The following is a 17,516-nucleotide window of genomic DNA, read 5'->3' on the forward strand; positions in this document are numbered from 1 at the left end:
ATTAAACCAAAACTTGATTTCATGTTCTACTTTATCAAACGTATTCATTTATTGTACAATTTTTCTAGTTTAGTCAGCCAAGACTAACGCTTCAATTGCCAAGTTTATTGCCTGCCCAATTGTAACACATAATACTGAATTCGATTCTCAGGCAATAAATGCGCTGCTCTACCGTAATTACTATGTTCTATTGTTACAAATTAAAACTTATGTGTGAAATAAATGTCATTGTTATTTCGGTATACTGCTTGTTATTTTGTTGTTTCAGAAGCGACGTGACTTTCAACCGCTATTGTGATCAAGAGCAAAGGACATTCAAATTCACCATACTGACAGACACCGAATTTCAGCAATTCAGATGTCTGAAGATTGGAGACAATCAATCTCCAGAAACAAAACGTTACGCTCGAAATGCGATAATCAAACTCGAAATTCAAATAATTAGTGTGGTGCAAAAAGCGAATGTTGTTTGTTTTTGAATGTATAAGTTTAAACGTTTTAATGCCTAATACAGACAATATCGTATTTGTTATGTTACTTGTGCATCGTTGTGTGGTTGATCCAGAAATTTTCAAAAATCAACAAATTTTCAATTGCGTACTGTTTTCTGTTGTGTATGATATGTATTTTCTTGTGTGCCACTTTCATGCCCAATCCCGCAATGACCATATATTGCCCATTGCTCAAAAACATGGCCGGGGGGTATTTTGTAGCGGTTGCGACATAGTTTGTGCAAACTTTGCAATATTTGTTTACCAAAATAGCTCGGTTTTGACTCGCTAGCTCAAAGCTTGCGAGGAAGCTAAAATGTATAGCAACCAAATCCAACTGTATTGACAAATCGTGTTCGGACTTTGTAATATTTCCTGTCGCAGTTAATTAGGATGCATATTCGACTTTGTGATCTGGTGTTTGCGAGCTTTAACCGTATGTTTTGTCTCGTGCTGTGATTAGACGATGCTTTATGTGGGAATTTGTGCAAGAGCCAATCGCAAGTGTACGATTTAACGCCGTTATCCGGAGTATATATAAAACCGCACACGTTCATTTCGATCTTTTTAGCTCTCTTCTTCCATCTCTCTCTCTTCTCGTGAACAATAAACAAACGAACGAAGTGCAAGACACGTGTGTGGAGTTTCCAGGACTCCGGTCCTGACAAGCCCAGGAGCTTGGGAGGTTAAGGACGGTGGTATACCTCTTTCTAATTTGTAGTGACACGGTTGTAACCTTGAGACTCATCAGCGAACATTTATAGTGACTCGGTTTATAGCTTGTACCGAGACACCTTATTAACACTACACTAGTTCATATTTGTATCATTTGATTTTTCTAGCCTACGCCAGTACGCCTTGCCATATGGTGGTGAATGCTTGGTGATCGGCATGGCGCCTTCAATGGGCCTGGCGTACTGTGATTTATATATGAGTGTGCCGCCCGTGATCGCTGGTCATAGACGCTTCAGGGCTGATTACAGTTATGAATTTATGTTCATCTTGATTTTTTACAATAACAGTTGCTAGCTAGGAAGGTTGTTTTTCTATATATTGGCAGTTTTATGGTCTTTTAATCCTAAAAACTAGTAGCAGCATCATCAGTATCTTTAGCCACTGGAATCAGCTGAACTATGATAGGAGGTTCAATATATTGACATAACTTTTACAGCTGTTGCACATATTTGCTAATGTTTATTTGGCATTGGTTGTTTTCGCTGGCCGAAAGAACATAATCATCGTACATGTAAATCAAAATTATCCATTTTTAGGTAAAAAACAGTTAATATAAATGCCATTTTTAACCAATTTTAAATCTATTCTACTGTGAATACTCTGAGTAACTTTGGTTAAGGGAACAATTTATTTATTACTTTCTAAAAAATATAAAAGGGTTGCAAGAACTAAATGGTGATTTTGAAAGTGTGCAAACAAAAACACTTGAAAAATCACTACATTCCGGCTGTATTTGTCATCAAAAGATTTGACATGCTCCATTGGCCAAAAATATCACTTAGCTGGTAATAGCAGTTCATCACCACAAGTAATTGTGTCCAGTTACAGTTGCAACCCAACCAAGGCAAAAACTTTAATTGTTGAAAATTTAGAGGCAAACAGCACAACTACATGAATAAAAATACATCAGCTGTAAATTGCATCCGGATCCATAAACCTTTTTGTGGCAAAAGCACAGCAAGCTGCAGGGGGTAAAATCCAAAAAGAGTATAGTAAAATTAAAATGGAGAGGGGTGTCATAACAATGGGTAAAACAAAAACAACATTAAAAGTTTTTGGTGGAATTAAAATCAAGGAACATGGAAAATTTCAGAAATGCAACAGTATTTTTGCAAAAAGAGCCTGAAAACAGCAATAAAGGACTACGTATGCAGGAAAATTAGAACTGCCACATGAATTGCAAGTTGGTGATCAGTTAAATCAATTAGAAATAAGTGGTAGTTCAATTAAAAAAAAATAGATTTTTTGATTAGGAAGACCTAAGTCTGTCTTCATCTAGGTTTTGGCAAGGCAAAAACAAGCACCAGGGCAAGGCTTTGATGGGTCATTCTCATTGGTGAAGAAATTGACACCATAATAGTTGGTTGGATGTTCACAAAGCAATAAAGCTTCACCAGAATAGCAGATTTCCTGAAACATACATCTTAACTCAGCAAGAAATTTACTATCTTCTGTACTGTTTTCAAAGAGCCTTGCAGAGATAATAACAGGTGCACCAGTTTTAACATGTTTAAAAAAACACTTCGCAACACTGGGGGCTACATGACTTGAAGAAAAAGTGCCAACACAAGCTATTGCATCATATTTTACATCACCAACATCTAATGTACATCCTGGTGTTAAAAATTGTTGAATTAGATCTCTATAAATTCCTTTATTTTTTGCAACATTAAGCATCCCTTCACTGCCATCAATTCCATCAAGTTTTCCAGAAAACCCTAATTTGTTAAGTTCCTCCCCCAGGAGTCCAGTTCCTACGCCAACATCTAAAACTTGGCTATTTGAACCAAGGTTTCCATATTTCATCACTAACTCTGCTACTGTTGTTGGGATGTTATAACCAATATCTTGAAGGCATTGGTCATAGGCGGCAGCATGTTTACTGTAATTTTTTACTATTCCTTTTTCTGTTTCAGATTCCAACATTCCACCATATATCTGATTCCATGCAAGTTTAGCTTTTTCCAAATCTAAGGGCATTTTGTCAAATCTGTTTTACCGCATGTGTTGTACACCCGTGAGCTTGTGGTTCAAATGCGCGGCTGTAAACAATTTACGACTGCAAGAAACAGTAGCAACTCGCTGCAGCTCTCTAAAATACGCACCGCTAATCATAAGCGTCCGCAGGAAAAAAAAGGGGAGGGCCATATGCTATCGTCGTCACATCGCCATTCGAGAAACGGTATTAATAACACAATATTAACTATCACTGAAGTATGTGGTAAGTTGGAAAAATATTTTTACGGAAGTGGGATTTACACATACGAACCTTATCAGATCATAGTCAAGACTCAACAGACACAGTGAAGGTATCACATAATGATGGCTTTATGACACATCCGTTACATCAACCAAATATAAATATGCTTGTTGCATATAAATATGCATAAATAAGTTATTGTAAGGTAATAATGTTTGATTCATGTATGTTGTAAAACGTCATTAGGATGTGCTGAACAATAAGATCAGCGACAAGTTTGGTAAAGACATGTGCGCCGGCACGTAGGGGCAAGAGGGGCACTTGACCCCCCCTTGGAATTTCAGTGTACCTCAATTTAACATATTTTGCAGCAAACTTAATTAAAGTGGCAGCGCGGGGATTTGTAACATCGGTTAATGCTTTAATAGGCAACTCAATTGTGAAGTACACGATTTATGCCTTCATATGTAACAAATTCTTGATGCGGTAAAGTATGAGCCAAAATTTGCTCCCTCTTGCAAAATTTTCTGCCGGCGCCCATGGGTAGGCTAGAGACCCACACACCCGCGACGTTTTCAATTTCTGTTCCAGAGATAGTTTCTGAAAAACAATGTGTGAATGTTTTTAAGTTGCGGATTTTCTGACCCCGTTTTTTCTGTTTTCCACAAGGGGGCACTTGCCCCCCGCTGCGCACGCCCATGCCGCTAAAGTAAACGCAGCGTATGTTCCTTGTCTATAAATTGACCGCTGTCGCCAGTCCGAAAGTACTGCGCGTACTCTGTGAACAGTCTGTAAATACAGAGCTGCGTGACCGCAATGGCCAGTCATCATATACCTGTAACAACCGTGATGGCTATCTTCCGTATGTAGCCTAAATAATGATGCCGGTAGCACTAGGCGACATTTAAATACTGCGTGGTCGCTGTGGCTTGCAACTTATGAACTATACGAGTGTTTTCAGGTTGGTCACAAAACTTTACTACGTGGAGTAGCCTATAGCTGCGCAAAACCAATCGCTAATAATTATGTTACGCCAGTTTGTTCGGCAGTAATCGTGTGGTTGGTATGTTTGAATCACACATACTTATATTCGATTTGCCCCGTGATTGCATGAACTTTGTAATTTTTTATCGTCACAAGTTGTGTGACTCGCAACATCAAACTTCGACCCCAATCGCCAGTTGCCACAATCTAACAGTCGGTACTGTCAGGCCACTCTCTCCATTTCGGCAAACTATCGCTAGCAATAATGTAATGTCAGTGGCCAGGTTTCATAAAAACTCATAGAATACCACCTTAGCTCAAACCTAACTAAACCATAATCAAATTATCTGTCAGAAACTAACATTTAAACATCGTCTTTTTGATCGGACTAAAGTCAGACTGCTAAGGACTTAAATTGTAAAAATCTTCAAAAAAAGATACTTACGCAATAATAAGTAGGCCTATGACTTCAAACTATCCATTGCAATGAGCAATCTTTATCCAGTCTGTAGCAGTTTAGTTGGGGTCGATTCCTAACAGTACCTGATTTATGGTTGTCGAGATAACACACGATTTATGAGTCCGAACCCGAATCGTTTTTGATAAGCCGGTTTAGGCCCGGAAGTTTAGTTGAGAGGCCTATGATAAGAAAGATATACACAATAGACCAGTGGTTCTTAACCTTTTTTCCTTGCTGCACCCCTTTCAACTCACCAAACAATTTTCGCACCCACTTTCAAATCACCAACCATCTTTCGCTCCCCCTTCTGTAATTGCTTAAATAGAATAGACCTAACCAACCTTAATGATTCAGCATCCCCGCACCCCCTAGGAACAGTTCTCGCACCCCTTGGGGGTGCGTGCACCCCTGGTTAAGAACCGCCTGCAATAGACAATCTGCCCTAAACAAGACGTTTTAGGGCTGTTGGGCATTATGTGAAGTACTGCAACTAGCTGCCTACTTTCGTAATTTATATCTGGAAAGTTTTAATTGGAAAATAATCTGTTGATTTCTTGCGTTTTCCGTCTATTTTTTCTAATGTCTTTTTTTATCAATTAGCTGGACCAAAAGGGAACATTCTGAGATATTCCAAGAAGCCCGCCTAAGCCTTTAATTATCCATTCTAAAAGCTAGCTATAATAGAAGTGTTGTTACGGGTATGACAACCCGTACCAACAACAGCGAGACTATAGTAGCCCTCTCCCAGCAGCCTTTACCAACACAGTCTTCGCTACCATGCAGCACCCCACAAGTTCAACGCGCACCGCTCAAACCAAACGATACGAGCTAATTAAACCTTCGACAAGTTGAATTCGCATTGCTTTTTCTAAAATGTCAAAACGAGAGATGCAAATTGAGATAGCGAATCCAAATACGCATTAGGCCGTCATGTAAACGGGATTGGCAAAATTGGAAGGCTTCTGTTTGTATGTTGTAATGATTGGTTTATTTACTGTACAACGTGGTCGAGTGGGGTGACTTTAAAGTTGTTTGTGTTGCATTTTTAAAGACGCATAAGGCAAAATTAAATGTTTGTCACGACTGACTAATTAATCTTCAAGAGAACGCTGTTTTCCGTCATTTTCGGTGAGTGTTTAATTTTTGAATTTTTATTTGTGACCTAAATTAATTTACGGCTTTCACGTGTCCCCATACAAGAGGCTAAGCATGCTATATTTTCCTGTAGTGTTTGTTTCATCGTTTTGCAACTGTTGATAGTTGGTATTTGGGTCATTTAAACGGCATTTTTGGGCGTTTACATAGGTCAGTGTGTTTCGTTTCCTTGTTTAGAAACCGTTTTCGTTCCCGTTTTCGTCCGTTCCTGATTGTGTACGACGTTGTGGTTGCTGCCGTGGATTATTACACAAGATTCGGGAAGTGTGATGTGTGTAGAAAAGGGCGGGGCGTGTTCCAACGTAACGGGCCCATTCGTGAGGCTCAGCTTTGCAGGTCGACCGTTCAGAGTATACACGACCGTTAGGAAAATGTATGTCCAATGTTTGGTCAGCCAAATGTTTATTTGTGAATTATGTTGACTTGTGGTTTTGCGATATACTTTTCATTGCTGTCTGTCCGCAAGGAATGTTACGTGAATTGCTGTGCTACTGGTTTAGCACGCAAGTAACATGTTGTGTTTTTTCGATACCTCTTTCGTATTTACAAATGGACAGTTTGTCACTGCAAAATTATGTCAATGTGTATAATGACGTCACTGCATTGCGGCAATTATCTGCTGTTATATTGCATGTGTGATGCGTGCAAAATTGCTTACCTGCGCATGCGACGACAATAAGCATTATTACGTATGAACGCGATTTCTCAACTCAATTTTAGGTTTGGGTTTAAGATTTTTGATTCTTCTATGATCAGCTTTCCGTTTAACTAACCATTTAGAAGTCCATTCGAATAAGTTCGACATATTCGGACATACTTTATGTGATCGCAACGAACAAGCACTTCTTTACAACCATAGCACAACACAAATTCCAATAATTATGGTCTGTATATATGCACAAAACATAACCGTAACATAAATGTTTCGTGTGGAACTTTGTCGTGTAGTACTGGGTTTAATTTTAGGTGGGTCAGTAAAAACCGTTTAAATTTATGATAAACCTTTCGTTTTCTGAAGGTAATTGGTGCTATACGAGGTCGTCCGTTTAAACCAGTGGTTCCCAACCTGCATGGGGTTGGGGGGTCAGTTGAGGCAAAAATTTTTAGTCCATTGACCAACAGTAAAATGTTGTTAAGTTTCCAAACCGTTTTCACAATCCTGCATACAAGGGTGTAACGTGCAGTGAACGCGCCCCGGTTCTAGCGCGAAACGTCACACGAGGAGAATTGAAACGCGATTCCTAAAGGCCTCTAATAAGCAGTCCACACAAATAGGTATTTTGCTGATCTTATTCGGCGAATAATTTTTTTAAATACAGGACAAGAGGACGGTAGGAGACGATGGAAAACGATAGGAAACGGTTTCTGCATAAAGCATGACATTAACACACTGCGCTATAAATGCAGAAATACAGAACAAATCTTACCAACTGTTGTGGTAACCGGAGAGAGTAAATAGTATGCGCCTTTGTAACGTCACACACAGTTCTTACCAAGCTATGTTGGGCGATAGCACAAGTCACGCTTCACGTGAGGATAAAACAGGAATATTGCGAAAACAAAATGCAACTTAAGCACATTGTTTAAACTTAACTACACATATAGCACAACTATTACAAAGCAAAATGACATTTTAGGTTATTGCAGTTGAGTTCGCATTCATTATAATAATTCACATTTTGAAGTCATTAAACACATATGTACAAAGTGACTCACAAATAATCGTCAACACGCCATTAAAGGCTTTTCCAATACCACCGACGCAGCACCGTGCTCCAGGGAAGTCAGCAACGAAAAGAAGTAAACCCCGTTGTTGTCACACAAAACTGGCAGTCAATTATTACGTCACACAACGCAACAGATCACAACACAAATTGTAGTGAGGAAATTGTGAATCAATAGAAATCGGCAATAACTGGCACACAAGAAACATAGGGCAAATTGTTTATCACATACCTTTTGGCCAAGACTAATTGATTACTTTTTAGTGATTGTTTCCACCCATTGTGATTGTGACGTCATAACATACATGGACAATAAAATTCTCTGCGCAAGCGTTGTGTCAAGTTTTATATGCCAGAAAATGTATCGCTTTGTTGCACTAACTGCTTCAGTACAGCGACCTAGGCTTATTGATAAAGGGCTGTGAAGGTGGACCAAAATGCTTGAAAAGCGAAATAACGCATAATGCAAGAAACGTAAAACATAGAAAGACGTGCGGTAAGTTACGTCAGGGGTCTGCAGACCTACAAGATTTATAAAAGGGGCCCGTGACTACAAAAAGGTGGGGACTTGGGGAGCCACTTGTTTAAACATTGAACATGGGCGCTTATCACTTTTAATTTGCTAATTGGATCAAATTAAAACTTTACACTGCAATACTGGGTGAAACTTTGAGTTGGTCTCCAAAACCGCCGAATATTGAAACCCCGACGGGGAAAATTGAAATCGGTGGACATTAAAATGCAGTTTGGCGAATTTTGAATCTCGATCGGCGAATATTGAAATCTTGATCGATGAATATTGAAATCTCAATCAGAATTTGTGGTCCAACGCAGTCTGTGTCGACAAATTTGTTTTTTAGTTGTCAGACAAAGTTGTGAAAAAAACTAAACTTATATCAGTTTATCCAGATAATTTTTTGGGGGGCAATCGGTTCCGAATTATCCGAGGTTTTTAGCACGTTAATACAGTGTTATTGTAATACAGAAGAGGTGTAATATTTGCCGGAGCCGGAATTTAATTTTATCAGATCCGCAGAAGCAGGTGCCGGACCCGGAGTTTTTTTGCTTTCAATATTGTTTTGATAAAACAGAAAAAAAGCTTATGTTGGTGTTTTTTATAAGTTTTGATTGGTTTAGTTGCGTTTTGCGGTGATAGTTGTTTATTATCATCAGGATTTAGACTTAGTGTTATTTTGTGACAATATGCCAAAAATTCCGAGTAAAAAAAAACAGTTTAGAAATTTGCTGAGTCAGCAATTATTGCCAAAGTAAAAGCCTGTGCTCCGTTGCGCCGTCTTTTGAAAATTGTGTAGTAGCTCCTCTACTTTGTGTTGGTAGCTGTCTAGCTCATCATCACATGGGTAACATGCAGTTACATACGGTGTTCTAAAACAAAAATATTGCGTGGTTTGCCAGGATCGTGCTTGTGTTTAGTACCAAATGCTTGTTAGAAATTGCAATACAAGTTCAAAGAAGTGTGAGATAAATTGTAACTCAATAACTGTTGCGTCGTTCCACAGAAAGTGACATAGATTTTTCCATGGCATAAGGTTTAATACTTAGTTTACTTACCATTATTTTAACTGAGTTGCCATTTAATTATTTTTTGCAAAAAAAAGAGTTCTATATTTCAACATGCGAAATAAAGATGTTTTTAACAAAAACTGATTACACATAGTACTACTTTCACATAATAAAAGCCTAAGCACAACAAAAGGTGGCATTTTTTTGTCAATTTCAGAACAAAGCCATGCGACTTAACAGGGTTTTACAGTTGATGAAGACTGAAGTAACTTTAAATGGCAAAGAATCATTTTACTCTAGAATACTAAAATGTTTTCCTGGAAATATGAGTTTAGTGTTTTCATATGGGTCAGGAGTATTTCCTCAAACTGCGGGTGAATCTCCCACAAGCAATATGTTAGACTTTGTTTTTGTGGTTGATGATGCTAAAAAGTGGCATAGTGAAAATTTGCAAAGAAATCGAACACATTACTCGGCAATTATGAGAAATGCTGGTGTTGAACGCATAACAAATGTAATGCAGAACTATGGTGCCTCAGTATATTACAACACAAACATTCACATGCTGGGAAGAACGTTAAAATACGGTGTTGTTGCTAAAGATTGTTTGGTAAAAGATCTTACCACATGGGATAAGCTCTATATTGCTGGACGTCTTCATAAACCTGTACATATTGCCCACCATAACTTTGAAAATTCACCAGAACTGCTTGCAGGTCTGAAAACAAACCTTATTGGTGCTGTTCTAACTTCACTAATAATTTTACCTGAAACCTTTAGTGAAAGGGAACTTTTTGAAACCATTACTGGTTTGTCCTACATGGGGGACTTTCGAATGACATTCGGTGAAGACAAAAAGAAAGTTGCCAAAATTGTTCAGTCTAATTATGAGAGATTTCAACAACTGTATTACCCAGTGCTAGAGGGCATCTGTGAGACATCTTTTAGTCAATCACCATCATCACAAAGTTTCATTTACTGGAAACGAAACAGTGGAATCATTGACCAAGACAAATCTCCAACAGTTCAACATAATCATTTAAAGCGCCTTCCTATCACTGTACAACTGCAAGTCTGTCGTATATTTGACATTCAAGCCAAACACATTCGTGATGTGGAAGAAATTCTTAAAAGTGTTGCAAGATATCCAGACAGTGCAGATGTTGTGCAACAAGCTGTGACAAATATTGTTCAACGACAAAGCAAAGGTCAAAGCTTAAAGGGCATTTTAACAGCAGGACCTTGGACATCAATTAAATACAGTGCTAACAAAATTAAGAAAATGGTGGCAAGTATGTCCTTCAAAAGACCAGTATCCAAAACAATTTAGATTAAAACGTCGCCAATTTTTACGTATTTCTTCGTGTTAGATAAAACTTTTGGTAAAACCCAATACATATGAAGTACTTGCAGTGTAGCAGCCATGTCGTATAAAATTTGTGATAAATGGCTATGTATTATTAAACATATCAACAGTTTCATGCTCCACTTATACACAGCAATACCTCATACAAATTACTGTTCTGAGCCTGTATAATGTGTGTGCAACACATGAAAAAGTTAAAATTGCCACCATCTGCGCTATGACCATTAAAACTCCAAAAATTAAGTGCCAATTTGTTCTTATTATACGGTAAATTAAAGTTTACTTGCTTTATCCATCATGAAAACTTTGTCTAATCCAGAAGCTAGGTGATTTGGAAGGCACTTCAACGGTCTTTGTGTTTTTGGATCTACAAATACATGTACTGGAAAACCAGTGACACTTGGTTCAGTGTGATAATGCCTTTCCATGTCCTTTAAGACATCAACTTTATTTTCAGTAACCAAAAGACCCTGGGAGCCTATTCCCAAGATCAACAAAGGGTCATGGTTATTTGATTCTGCATGCCTTTTTTCTTCCATTGCAATATTGTAGTCGATTTTGGGTTCAAAAAATGCTACTTCATAGTGGACACTTGACTTTCCAACCTTCTTTACTCCTAGTCCGGCTAAGATTACTTGAGGAAATATGAAGGGTTTCCTGATACAAAGTTTTGAAAACTCTTAAGGAAATAAAGTTTGGCGAAAAATATAAAAAACAAAGCCTAAATATCACTCAGGAAATATTAACAAAACAATCTGACTTTACATAAACATATACCTACTTGTAAATGCATTGGGTTTGGATCATGTAAGCTAAAGCAGTTGTGTTCACTCTGTCAGTGCTCAATCCACAATACCTGCACAAAAACTTTTGCTTGTCATTAACAAAATGCAACACAAAGTGTGGGGATAAATATACATATTACAGTTTACAAACTTCATTAAGGAACAAACAGGCCAGCTTACTCACACTGGTTTGTCTGATTCTTGTCACCTTATCTACAACATTTTAATTTGGAAGATGGATTTATTACATAAAATATGCCTGTGGTTTGTGTCCGAAAAAACATATTTTCACAAGGCTATGGTTTAAAGCTGCAGTATTGCCACAGCATCCTTTTTGCACTGGAAAAGTTTAGCAGGACCCCACCAATTAAAAATATTGAATAATGACATGATGAATCAAATTATCACAATAATTTTAACAGTCATAAATAAAATAACAATTGGGTTGCAACTGATGCCACATAGCCAATATTAAATGAAGTATGGTGATTGTTTTTTCCTGCAGTCATACTGTGCCCGAACTACAGCCATCATGCTCAAAATAAAAAGTGGCTGTAAAATCTTCTTTTATTAGATGTTAAAGATTACTGTGTATACATTAACAGCATTAATGATATTTTTGTATGTGGAATCCTAGAATATGACATTACCCGTGAAAAATTAACAATAAATTAATCTATTATATGTACCAAATTAGATACGTGTTAACAACTGTATCACAATAGAAGTGATACTGGGAGTTGTTGACGTGGCCATAGTAGTCGTTGTCAGCACATCTTGTTTGGATGGGAAGAAAATACCTGAAACAAAACAAGATACATTAAGATGCTAGATACAAGATACATTCAAAAATAGATTTGTTACTTACCTGTATTTTGAAAAATTTGACTGCATCCTGATGTCCACAGACAGTTTATTACAATATTTACCCAAATAAAACAGATTTCTAAAAGGTCTCATACTTCCTAAAAATTTCAAATGCACACAATATAATAATCAAACATATTGTTTGCGTTATATTTTGTATGTAGAGCGGACAAAGCTGATCTCATTTTATCAACAAATTTTCTTCAGGTTTAGATGAAGCTGATTCTTCTTATTAAATTCGTGTTTTTCAATTAAAAGCTACTTTTGTTCCTGTCAGCTGTCACCATCATTGATTTTGTTGTTTTGGATTTTGTGTTTTTAAGTTTGGTTGCCTGTGAACAAATACAGCGTTGTAATTTACTAATGTTATTAAAGGTAAACTGAATTTGATCTATCTTTCTGAAAACATGCCATAACAATGTGTTGTTTAACATGCAAATACTGACATTAATGTTTTTGCTCAGAATGTTTACAATAGATATGTAAAAGCAAAATATTACATTGGTAATAAATCTCCAATTGGAATTTCAGGATCTGGAATAATCATCTCTGAATTGTCATCAAAGTTTTTTACAAGTTCTTTGTATGTTGGCATCATTGGACTCACAATAAAATCATTCTGTCCAATCTTTACTTTCATTTCATGTTTATGTACTGCAAGACAAAGTAATGTTGTTTCAGCATACAATTATAAATCATAAAATGTGTATGGTGGTATACAAATTAGTTTTTTGGCTTATGGTTACTTTTTTTTAATTCTATTTCAACATTATTAAACAACAACTCTTATATCTGTGACAAATTACGAAAAGCCAACTCACCTGGTTCATTTTTGCTATTTGTTTCAGAATCATTTTGCAACAAGCTTTTAACTGACCTTCCTTGCTTTATTTCAGACTCGAACTCCGACCAAGTCATTGACGAACCCATTCCTCTGCAGCAAACTGCAAAAACATACGTCAAACGGGTTGATCGTCTTGCATTAGGGGATTCCCCAATCTTTAAATTTTTATACCGTTTGCTGCTTCGTTGCAATGACAGACTTACCATACCAAAATGCCAAAAATTTGAACGTGCCGGAATGGGTATTTACGTGCTCCACATTAAAATAAACCAATCAGACTCGATTGGATACACTTTTGGATTATATATTATATTCTACGCATCTTTCCTCAGTAGGCCTACTTAAACATTTAAAATGTGCATTACTTACACATTTAAAATATGCATTACATCATTTTGCTTTGCTTTTGTTATAGTCTATTTTCCACGCTTGACTCGTGTAGCGAGATGGGAAACCCATGGCACGTCAAATAATTTGTAAACATATATTCCAAAACATGTTGATCCAGATTGAACTTATAGTCTACCAAACACAGAAACAGTGTCGTTATCACGCATGGCAGGCAATTTTTTTTAAACAAGCACCAAATAATATTTGCAGTAGCTTTTTTCAACAGTATTGGTTTCTTGCATTTTGTGCGGTTGCACAAGTGGGTACTTCCCGAGGTAAAATATCTGTTACGGTTGATTGGGTATGTAACAGTAAGCTTTTTGTCTCCATGTGCGGTGTTACACCAAGTGAAAGTGACCATAGCATGTGCTAGGCTTTATTTGAGTCAGTGTATAAACAATATGAAGAAAAGTTGGTTGTTCTAGCGATATTAGTCTGCACTTGAAAAAAATCTCCATTTCGATTTACTGCACCAACAGCGAAAAGTTAAGGGTTTATCATTTGTATGTGTGTGTTAAATTTCGTATGTTGACAATCATGTATTCATTTCAATAAATGTTATTATTTCACTTAGAAAAGGTAATAGGTACCATTAAGATGGAGTTACAAGCTGTTGTAATGGCTGGTGGCCGTGGAAGTCACATGTTGGATTTGACACAAGGATTGAGACCTAAACCTTTTGTTCTTGTTGGCAACAAGCCTCTTATCTGGTACACCATTAACATGTTGGAAGGAGCTGGATTTTCTGGTTTGTTAACAGTTTAACCACATACTGATGGTTTTTAAATGTGCAAACATAAATGTTTTTTTATGTTTTTGTGTATAGAAGCCATCATCATTACCCTAAATTGTGTAAAGACGCACATGGAACTTGTACTTAAAGAATTTAACATGATAACAAAAGTAATTGGAATTTCTGAAGAATCTGATTTGGACACTGTTGACTCCTTGTGCCTTATTAAAGACCTAATTAAGGTGAGTCATTAGGTCAGAGGTAAAAAAAAACTCTTCTTGTTTGTTTAAACTAAGTCAACAGCATGAATGAAAAAAAAAAAACTGTTGTTGTAGGGAACTTGTAACATGATGCAATATGTAAATAAAACTTTTTTGTTTACGTTTACTACCTAAATGTTTAAAAGGCAGAAGTCAGACTGGTAATATGAGTGCATGCCAAAGAGATAAGCCGAATCAAGCCAGTAACTGAATAGTTCACACACAGTAATACTAAACATATTTTATGTAATATGCTCGCAACTGTTTTTTTTTAATTTGGCAACAAATCGTTTGTTATGTCAAAACATTCCAAACATGTATATAGCATCAATGGCATTAAAGGCTGTTGCCTGGGTAAAGACTTACAGCAGTTTTTTCATGCAGTCAGATGTTGTAGTTTTGAGTTGTGATCTCATTACGGATTTACCATTTCACCGTCTGGCAGATGTTCACAGACTTCATGATTCTTCTGTCACTATGTTATTGTGTCCTGCCAAAGCTGACATTGAAAATATTCCTGGGGTCAAACAAAAAAAGAAAGGTGCATACATTTTTGTCTGAAGTTTCTGCAATTTATTTAAGATGTCTTCATGTAAGTCTTTCCTTACTTGATATTTTTTAGGACAACAAAAGCAAAGAGAATTTATTGGACTATGTCCGACTGAAAGATTAAACCAACGCGTTTTGTTTCTCCTAAATGAAGCGGATTTAGAAGTCAGTAAAGTGGCATTAGATATATATACTTTAAAGATAAGCTGAAACCTGTCATTTTATTACTGGTTTAAAGCAGGATTTAAAGAACTAGTAAATAATACTAGTAACATGCAAATATTGCCTTTTAGGATGATTTGTTACCTGTAAACCAGTCATTGATGAGAGAGTTCCCAAAATTTCAAGTCAGAACTGACCTTCATGATACACATGTTTATCTTTTTAAAAAGTGGATGATTAACTACCTTACACACAACAAGTAATTTGTACAAAAGCAAAAGTTCATAATTTTATATAAACCTCATTGCTGCTGTTTTATTATTTAGAATGAGAAGTTCTTTGCGAAGTGAGGTACTTCCCTATGTTGTGCAAAAACAATTTGCAAAGTCCAACAGGTTTCAGAATGGTACAGGGGAAGGAGAAACAAACATAAAAATGGATGTTAATGGTAATAATGGGTGTAATATAACATACTAAAAATGGCAAATATGATATTGCAGACTTTACAGTTCAATTCAATTGCTAAGTATTATTTTACGAAAGGAAGTAAATATATGATTTGCACAGACAGTGTTTTTATTTCAAAGTTGACATGGTGGGATTTTTTTAAAATGAATATTCGTAGCAGTATACGACTACGGATAAAATTCAAAAATGTTTCTCTAATTGTATTTTGTAACAAATCATAAAAGTTACTTGCTTGCACCTTTTTTAGACAAACTAACTTTTGGTTTTCTGATTTGCTGGTAATGTGAACATCATTTTGTTTTCAGATATCTTTTCATATGTTGATGAAGATAGTGAAAAAGATTTTATTTATGATCTCACGCTTGCTCCGCATGAACGCAAAGTGAATTCTAAAAGCATTACTTGTTATGCTTATATATATGAAGAAGGTCTATGTATGAATGCAAACAACATTTCGCTGTACATGGAAGCCAATAGAGTTGTAAGTTGTGTGTTTTCATAAGCGAAGATTTTGCTTTGTCTTTTTGTTTCGGACAGTCAGTTCGTCGATTCATGAACAACTGCTAAATGTTTGTGCTTAACTTTAAATTGCTTGACTCACTGTGATTCCACTGATTTTTAGTTTCTAAAAGAAATAGCTTTTTATATTTAGAGGGTATTTGAATTTCCAAATTTTGCTTTATAGGTTTCCAAACCAGATTCGACGTTTTTGAACATCCAAACCCGAGTTCACCCATCCAGTAGAGTAGACGAAAAATCACAGGTTTTTATTGGCAATATCTGCTTTTTTAAAATGTAAACATTGCGTTGATATCAGGTTGGAGCAGATTGTTTGGTTGGCGAAAGAACGGAAATAGCAGAGCGTACATCTGTGAAGCGAACAATCGTTGGTCGAAATTGCACGATTGGTTCTGGTGTACGATTGTCGAATTGTGTCATAATGGATCGTGTTCACATTGACAATGGGTGAGTTAAATTAAAGAAATTTATTAGGCTGATCAGGTAAAGTTGTGTAATTTTCACCCTTTTTCACAAATTTATGTTATTTGCAGGAGCAATTTAAACGGTTGCATTTTATGCGATGACGTGGTTATCGGGGAAAAGTGCGATTTAAAAGATTGTTTTGTTGGTGATCAAAAGAAGCTTACAGCAATGAGTACGTGTTTTGTTCTTCAATTTAAAAATTCACCTTTTCTTTTTACACAAGCATTAGGTGGGACAAAAATTGGCTGTAAATTGGCTTCTCAAACTGTAGCAGAGGTTTTGGCGCAATCCCTACAGTGCCTTATTAAATCCGGAAAGTTTGGTTTGAGTAATATATTTTGCCTTTTCTTAATCACAGCTCGCTTGTCCAAAGAATCCCTTGTTGAAAGTCAAGCAATGATGGAATTTGAATGAAACTATTCCACATACGCATGTAAAGTCCGTGGCGTTGGAATGCGAATGAAGGTGGTTACCGGAAGTTCCTCAGTTGTTTATATTGATAGCACCAGTGTATGTGTGTATTGCGTGTTTTGGAACGGAAGCTGGGTTTTACCAAAATGTGCTGCTTTGAGTATAAATTATTGTCGGAAACAGTAGCTACTGTCGGACTAAGTAGCATCGTTACCATAAGACTCACAAATAATACAGGTTGATAGAGTTACCACACAACGTTTTAAGTTAGCGCATAATTTCTCAGGCCCGAAGCATTGGTAAGCTTATAGGCCGATAAGCTATTATATGCTCCTAAAACAGATTCGTGAGCAATCTTATGGACGCCAAAATTAGTCCTACCTCTACAGCAGAGGTTGGCAAAACAACGCTGCAGGTTCGAATA

General features: G+C 36.6%; 5 protein-coding genes across 5 annotated transcripts; 2 read left to right on the forward strand and 3 right to left on the reverse strand.

The window, feature by feature from the left end:
* Positions 1-1,831: 1,831 nt before the first annotated feature.
* LOC145212777 (uncharacterized) lies at positions 1,832-3,403 on the reverse strand. The gene has a single exon (XM_080081028.1). It carries the CDS (start codon positions 3,204-3,206, stop codon positions 2,502-2,504), a length of 705 nt encoding a protein of 234 aa, XP_079937154.1. The 5' UTR covers positions 3,207-3,403; the 3' UTR covers positions 1,832-2,501.
* A 5,672-nt stretch (positions 3,404-9,075) lies between these two features.
* LOC145212773 (phosphatidate cytidylyltransferase, mitochondrial-like) lies at positions 9,076-10,690 on the forward strand. The gene has a single exon (XM_080081024.1). The coding sequence runs from the start codon at positions 9,500-9,502 to the stop codon at positions 10,601-10,603; it is 1,104 nt and encodes a 367-aa protein (XP_079937150.1). The 5' UTR covers positions 9,076-9,499; the 3' UTR covers positions 10,604-10,690.
* On the reverse strand, positions 10,380-12,384 carry LOC145212781 (uncharacterized). The gene is made up of 4 exons (XM_080081032.1): positions 12,293-12,384; positions 12,114-12,224; positions 11,421-11,495; positions 10,380-11,296 (listed from the first exon to the last, which is right to left on the reverse strand). The coding sequence occupies exons 1-4, from the start codon at positions 12,382-12,384 to the stop codon at positions 10,912-10,914; spliced, it is 663 nt and encodes a 220-aa protein (XP_079937158.1). The 3' UTR covers positions 10,380-10,911.
* A 2-nt stretch (positions 12,385-12,386) lies between these two features.
* Positions 12,387-13,286, reverse strand: LOC145212786 (uncharacterized). Its single transcript, XM_080081035.1, has 3 exons — positions 13,113-13,286; positions 12,792-12,945; positions 12,387-12,623 (listed from the first exon to the last, which is right to left on the reverse strand). The coding sequence occupies exons 1-3, from the start codon at positions 13,219-13,221 to the stop codon at positions 12,578-12,580; spliced, it is 309 nt and encodes a 102-aa protein (XP_079937161.1). The 5' UTR covers positions 13,222-13,286; the 3' UTR covers positions 12,387-12,577.
* Positions 13,287-14,080: 794 nt separating this feature from the next.
* On the forward strand, positions 14,081-17,277 carry LOC145212770 (translation initiation factor eIF2B subunit gamma-like). The gene is made up of 11 exons (XM_080081021.1): positions 14,081-14,273; positions 14,352-14,500; positions 14,903-15,059; positions 15,141-15,232; positions 15,361-15,488; positions 15,556-15,677; positions 16,003-16,178; positions 16,383-16,460; positions 16,515-16,663; positions 16,750-16,853; positions 17,040-17,277. The coding sequence occupies exons 1-11, from the start codon at positions 14,081-14,083 to the stop codon at positions 17,093-17,095; spliced, it is 1,404 nt and encodes a 467-aa protein (XP_079937147.1). The 3' UTR covers positions 17,096-17,277.
* Positions 17,278-17,516: the final 239 nt, after the last annotated feature.

The sequence above is a fragment of the Phallusia mammillata genome, chromosome 2 (assembly GCF_965637545.1).
Source record: "Phallusia mammillata chromosome 2, kaPhaMamm4.hap1.1, whole genome shotgun sequence".
Taxonomy (NCBI): Eukaryota; Metazoa; Chordata; class Ascidiacea; order Phlebobranchia; family Ascidiidae; genus Phallusia; species Phallusia mammillata.

What these genes read in the sequence shown, in the direction of transcription:
- LOC145212773 (XM_080081024.1), top strand. Translation starts at nt 9,500, where the DNA reads ATGCGACTTAACAGGGTTTTACAGTTGATGAAGACTGAAGTAACTTTA.
- LOC145212770 (XM_080081021.1), top strand. Translation starts at nt 14,081, where the DNA reads ATGTTATTATTTCACTTAGAAAAGGTAATAGGTACCATTAAGATGGAG. An exon ending in CGTGTTCACATTGACAATGG is followed by an intron (nt 16,664 to 16,749) that starts GTGAGTTAAATT and finishes TGTTATTTGCAG; the next exon opens with GAGCAATTTAAACGGTTGCA. An exon ending in AAAGAAGCTTACAGCAATGA is followed by an intron (nt 16,854 to 17,039) that starts GTACGTGTTTTG and finishes TCTTAATCACAG; the next exon opens with CTCGCTTGTCCAAAGAATCC.
- LOC145212777 (XM_080081028.1), bottom strand. Translation starts at nt 3,206, where the DNA reads ATGCCCTTAGATTTGGAAAAAGCTAAACTTGCATGGAATCAGATATAT.
- LOC145212781 (XM_080081032.1), bottom strand. Translation starts at nt 12,384, where the DNA reads ATGAGACCTTTTAGAAATCTGTTTTATTTGGGTAAATATTGTAATAAA. An exon ending in TCAAATTTTTCAAAATACAG is followed by an intron (nt 12,225 to 12,292) that starts GTAAGTAACAAA and finishes GTTTTGTTTCAG; the next exon opens with GTATTTTCTTCCCATCCAAA. An exon ending in GTTAACACGTATCTAATTTG is followed by an intron (nt 11,496 to 12,113) that starts GTACATATAATA and finishes GTTTTTGTGCAG; the next exon opens with GTATTGTGGATTGAGCACTG.
- LOC145212786 (XM_080081035.1), bottom strand. Translation starts at nt 13,221, where the DNA reads ATGGGTTCGTCAATGACTTGGTCGGAGTTCGAGTCTGAAATAAAGCAA. An exon ending in AAATAGCAAAAATGAACCAG is followed by an intron (nt 12,946 to 13,112) that starts GTGAGTTGGCTT and finishes TTTGTCTTGCAG; the next exon opens with TACATAAACATGAAATGAAA. An exon ending in ATTGGAGATTTATTACCAAT is followed by an intron (nt 12,624 to 12,791) that starts GTAATATTTTGC and finishes ATTTGTTCACAG; the next exon opens with GCAACCAAACTTAAAAACAC.